The following is a 4,981-nucleotide window of genomic DNA, read 5'->3' on the forward strand; positions in this document are numbered from 1 at the left end:
TCGGACTTCTTGCATGCAAATCCTGTATAGAAACATCTCTATCTCCAGGTGGGGGAATTAGCAATCAGTACAATGGTTATGCAAACAGACTCTCATGCCTAAGACTTCAAAGTTCCAGGTTCAACAATGCAAGCTCCTTTCTTTCTTTCTTTCTTTCTTTCTTTCTTTCTTTCTTTCTTTCTTTCTTTCTTTTTTACCAGAGCACTGCTCAGCTCTGGCTTATGGTGGTGTGGGGCAAAGTTCCAGGTTCAGTCTCCTGCACCACCATGAGCCAGAGTTGAGCAGAACTCTAGTAAAAAAAAAAAGAAGAAGAAGAAGAAGGAAGAAGGATTGTGGCCTGGGAGGTGGCACAGTGGCTAGGGCATTGGACTCTCAGACACGGGGTCCTGAGTTCAATTCCTGGCAGTGCATTTATCAGAGTGATGTCTGGTTCTTTCTCTCTCTCTCTCTCTCTCTCCTGTTTTTCTCATTAATGGATAAATAAAATCTTTTTTTTTTTAAAAAAAAGGGATCTGTGTTCTCTGGGCTCTATTCTCACTTCTCACTATTAACAACACCCAGTTTAGCTTCTCTCTCTTTTTTAAAGAGTTCACTTAATTATTCATGAGAGAGATAGGAGAGAGAGAAAGAGCCAGATACCACTCTGGTACGTATGCTGCCAAGGATTGAATTCAGGACCTCATGCTTAGGAGTCCACTGCTCCACCTCCCGGACCACCCAGTTTAGCTTCTCTCTATCTGTTCTTGATGACATCCAATTTTTTTTAAAAAAATTATTTATAAAAAGGAACATCCAATTGTTTTATTTCGACACTGAAATTGAGATAGGAGGGGAAGATGAGAGGGGGAAAGAGAGACAGACAACCTGCAGATCTTCTTCTCCACTTGTGAAGCTTCCCCCCTACAGGTGGGGACCAGGGGCTTGAAAAGCCGAGTCCCTGAGCATGGTAACATGTACACTTGGCCAGCCGTGCCCACGACATCTAAATCATTATTGTTGTTGTTAATGTATTTCTAACCAGAGCACTGCTCTGCACAGCATTGAATGGGACTTCGAAGCCTCAGGCATGAGAGTCTCTTTGCCCAAGAGATTTCCATGATGCTGTCTCCCCTGTGCGCTAAGTGTTTGAGCTATGGAATCAGGTTATATTCCCCTCTTGACTGACACAGGTATTTTTTCCCCCTGCTGGGGCTTTTTGCAGCTGCGACTCCCGGCTACCAGTGGCCCCCTTTTTCCTTCAATCCCAGGCTTGGGGTAGAGGGAGACCCCAGCGCCGCTCCCCACCACTCACGAAGCTTCCCCGGTGCAGAGAGCTTCGAGCCGGGTCCTCCTTCGTGCACCGCCACGTGTGCGCTCTGCCTGGTGAGCTATGGCCCCAGGACGTGATCGATAATCATTCGCACAATAATCCCTAAAAGCTAAGCAAAGAAGTGAGCTGCCGGACAGTTAAGACTAATCGGTGTGGGTCTGGGGAGTCCGGTCTCCAAACTTCACTCTGTACATGTGCAAAATATGGAAAATCATCGCAGTGATTATCTCGTAACCTCCCTGAGCGACCTCCCTGAAGGCCACAGCTGTCACCAGGGTTCCACAATCATTGGCAAACTCAGGGCGCCTATTAGGACGTCCCTGTGATGCATCCTCCAGGCCACTAAGAGGCGCCCTTTGGAGCTGAGGAAGGGCGGGCGGAAGTCGTCTAAACACTGGCTGGTCCTGCGGAGACGCGGCTTCAGGTTCAGGCGGAAATACGTATCCCGCCACAGGTCCTGGAAGCTGAGATAATCCCAAATTTTCTTGGTAGTCCGATGGCATATATGAACATCTGTCGGCCCTGATACTAGATATTCTCTCCGAGAAACCCAGATATTTTCCTTCGGCCTTTTTAGGTGTAGTTTCTCCACCTTTCTTGATTTCCGTGGACGAACCCGGATCCGGAAGTGCTTGCCTTTGCCCTGCCAGGACCCGGAGGTGAAGTCCCATCAGCCCCTGCGCCCCGCCCTCCTCTCTCTTCCTCGGCGCTGCCTACGGAGGTGTCGTCTATCTGCTGCTCGGTGAGTTTTCATCACGCGCCATCCGCCTCTCTGCCGCCGCTGTCTTCCCCCATCGCCCGCCGGTCAGCAGGCCTGGCCCTGCGCGGCCCGGGGTGGTAGCTATTATGTACAGGCCCCGCGGCGGAGTCTCGCTGGCCGGGGCCGGCTCTTGCCGGCCTGCGGAGGCTACCTGGAGCCATGGGGCTGCGGCTACAACTCCGCACCCAGGGCGCCGGTTAAGAGTGTCGCGCTGGGGTTTGCTGGGCCCGGGGATCCCGGGCTCGGGGCGCCCCGGCCACGTGATGGCACAAGAGGCACTTGAGCCGCTCTCCCGGCTCCCGGGGGGCTCCTGGGTGCTGGATCCTCCAGAGGAGGCGGGGGCCCCCACTGCCCCGCACCCCTGGGTGCTCGGCTCAGGGTGCTCAGTCCCTCCCCACCCGCAGGCGTCATGGCGGCCCTCAGACCCCTCGTGAAGCCCAAGATCGTCAAGAAGCGGACCAAGAAGTTCATCCGGCACCAGTCGGACCGCTACGTGAAGATCAAGGTGCGGGTGCCGGCGGGCCTTTGGGTGGGGGGCGCCCTGCCCGGGCGGGGAGCTGGGTGCTGAGCGCCGTCCCCCCGCAGAGGAACTGGAGGAAGCCCAGGGGCATCGACAACCGCGTGCGGCGCCGCTTCAAGGGGCAGATCCTGATGCCCAACATCGGCTACGGCAGCAGCAGGAAGACCAAGCACATGCTGCCCAGCGGCTTCCGCAAGTTCCTGGTGCACAACGTCAAGGAGCTGGAGGTGCTGCTCATGTGCAACAAGTGAGTGCGGGCCGGGGTGCGGGAGCCTGGGGGGGGTCGCCCGGCGCCATGAGCTAAGTCAGCACGGGGTGTCGGCTGTCCGGGGACCTGCTGGCAGCGCCCAGGCTGGAGTGAAACCCGTCCCGCCTGGGCTCTGGAGTCGGGGGGGGGGGGGTCCCGTCGTACTCGCTCGCGGTGGGGCTGGCTGGTGCCAAGATGTCATGTTTTTGTTATTTCTTTTTTTCTAAATGTCTATTGATGCGTGAATGGTGGGTTTTTTTTTTTTAAGGTTATTTTTTATTCCCTTTCGTTGCCCTTTTTTTATTGTAGTTATTGTTGATGTCGTTGTTGGATAGGACAGAAATGGAGGCAGGAGGGGAAGATGCGGGGCGGGCGGAGAGAGACACCTGCAGACCTGCTTTACCGCCTATGAAGCGACTCCCCTGCAGGTGGGGAGCCGGGGCTTGAACCTGCATCCTTAGGCAGGTCCTTGTGCTTTGCACCACGTGGGCTTAACCCGCTGTGCTACCGCAGGACTCCCTTTTTAAAAAGATTTTATCTATTCATGAGAAGATAGGAGGAGAGAGAAAGAACCAGACGTCACTCTGGCACATGTGCTGCCGGGCATGGAACTCAGGACCTCATGGTTGAGAGTCCAAAGCCACCTCCCAGACGACTTTTTTTTTCTTACTCTATTCACTGGATAGACAGCTGGAAATTGAGGGAAGAGGATGGTAGGGATAGACATCTGCAACACTGCTTCACCTGCAAGGCTTTCCCCCTGCAGGTGGGGGCCGAGGGCTTGAACCTGTGTCCTTATGCCCTCGACTAGATGCGTCATCACCGGGGCCCACCGTCTTTTTTTAATATCGATTACGGGGTAGAGACACCCACTGGGGCTCGAGCCTGAGTCCACGTGCGTTCAACCACGCACACGGCTATGGCACCCCGGGTCCCTCCTGGGACAGTGCCTTTAAACGTTTGAAATGCAGGGAGGCTCCTGGTTGTGCTTGGTGTGTGTGGGGGGGGGGGTGACTGTGTTCAGGCATCTACGGGCCTTGGTGTGATTGTGGACCAGGACCTGAGTGACGGGAAGGAAAAGGGTTCTGGGAACAATTTAAAGCTTAAACTTGTAGATATGCCAATGTCTTATTTGGCTGCTTGGGACTGCGGCTGGTGGCAAGTTGAGATGGCCTGGGGCCCCTGGCTGGGTCACTTCTCTTGGTTGGAGGAGTTTGAGGGAGACAGCAGGTCTCTGGGCTGAGCCACGGCAACCTGGCTCTTGCACATTTTGCTGCCAGAGGGTTGAGTGAGGGGGCAGTCTGGTATATTTATTTATTTATTTATTTATTTTTGCCGGCAGGGTTATTGTTGGGGCTTGGTGCCAACACTGAACCCACTGCTCCCAGCAGCCATTTATTCCACTTTATTGGGCAGGACAGAGAAATTGAGAGGGGAGGGGGAGAAAGATACCTGTAGACCTGCTTAGCCACTTATGAAGTGACCTCCTTGTAGGTGGGGAGCGGGGCTCAAACCCAGATCCTTGTGTTTAATACGACGTGTGCTTAACTTGATGAGCTTCCCACCCCCATGGTTTCTAACAGTGACCTGGGGGTGTAGAGGCCAAGCTTCCTGCAGCAGGTGTGCTGGGGTGAGGTGACCGCAGTGGTCAGCTGTGCTCTGCTTCACCTCCAGGTCCTACTGCGCAGAGATCGCCCACAACGTCTCCTCCAAGAACCGCAAAGCCATCGTGGAGCGGGCGGCCCAGCTGGCCATCAGGGTCACCAACCCCAACGCCAGGCTGCGCAGCGAGGAGAACGAGTAGCCGCCCCCACCCAGAGTCCTGTTAATAAACCACAGACCCACCTCTGCGTGTCTGCTGTTTCTCTTGCCCCTGCCTCGTGCGGACCTCCCTGTGCTCTTCCGAGTAGAGGGGCCCATGTCCAGCTCTGTGGGATGGGGGCACTGCCCTCAGGCTGGGAGGGGTCTGAGCCTCAGAAGTTGGTGGTTGTCCAATGGTGGCTCTTGGCTGGAGTGTGGGGGCAGGTGACGGGCCCACTGCACACCTGCCCGCCTGCTTCCTAGTGTTTCAGTGAGGGGCACCCCATAGCCATGTGCCAGCCTTGCCACCCCGGTGGCATCTATTGAAGAGTGTGCCCAGGAAAC

At 55.2% G+C, this 4,981-nt stretch overlaps 1 protein-coding gene across 1 annotated transcript; it reads left to right on the plus strand.

Annotated features, from left to right (window-relative positions):
- Nucleotides 1-1,996: 1,996 nt before the first annotated feature.
- RPL32 (ribosomal protein L32) lies at nucleotides 1,997-4,706 on the plus strand. The gene is made up of 4 exons (XM_007517083.3): nucleotides 1,997-2,051; nucleotides 2,474-2,574; nucleotides 2,655-2,836; nucleotides 4,511-4,706. Exons 2-4 carry the CDS (start codon nucleotides 2,479-2,481, stop codon nucleotides 4,638-4,640), a joined length of 408 nt encoding a protein of 135 aa, XP_007517145.2. The 5' UTR covers nucleotides 1,997-2,051; nucleotides 2,474-2,478; the 3' UTR covers nucleotides 4,641-4,706.
- The last annotated feature ends 275 nt before the right edge of the window (nucleotides 4,707-4,981 follow it).

The sequence above is a fragment of the Erinaceus europaeus genome, chromosome 21, assembly GCF_950295315.1.
Source record: "Erinaceus europaeus chromosome 21, mEriEur2.1, whole genome shotgun sequence".
Classification (NCBI taxonomy): domain Eukaryota; kingdom Metazoa; phylum Chordata; class Mammalia; order Eulipotyphla; family Erinaceidae; genus Erinaceus; species Erinaceus europaeus.

What these genes read in the sequence shown, in the direction of transcription:
- RPL32 (XM_007517083.3), top strand. Translation starts at nt 2,479, where the DNA reads ATGGCGGCCCTCAGACCCCTCGTGAAGCCCAAGATCGTCAAGAAGCGG. An exon ending in ACCGCTACGTGAAGATCAAG is followed by an intron (nt 2,575 to 2,654) that starts GTGCGGGTGCCG and finishes GTCCCCCCGCAG; the next exon opens with AGGAACTGGAGGAAGCCCAG. An exon ending in GTGCTGCTCATGTGCAACAA is followed by an intron (nt 2,837 to 4,510) that starts GTGAGTGCGGGC and finishes CTTCACCTCCAG; the next exon opens with GTCCTACTGCGCAGAGATCG.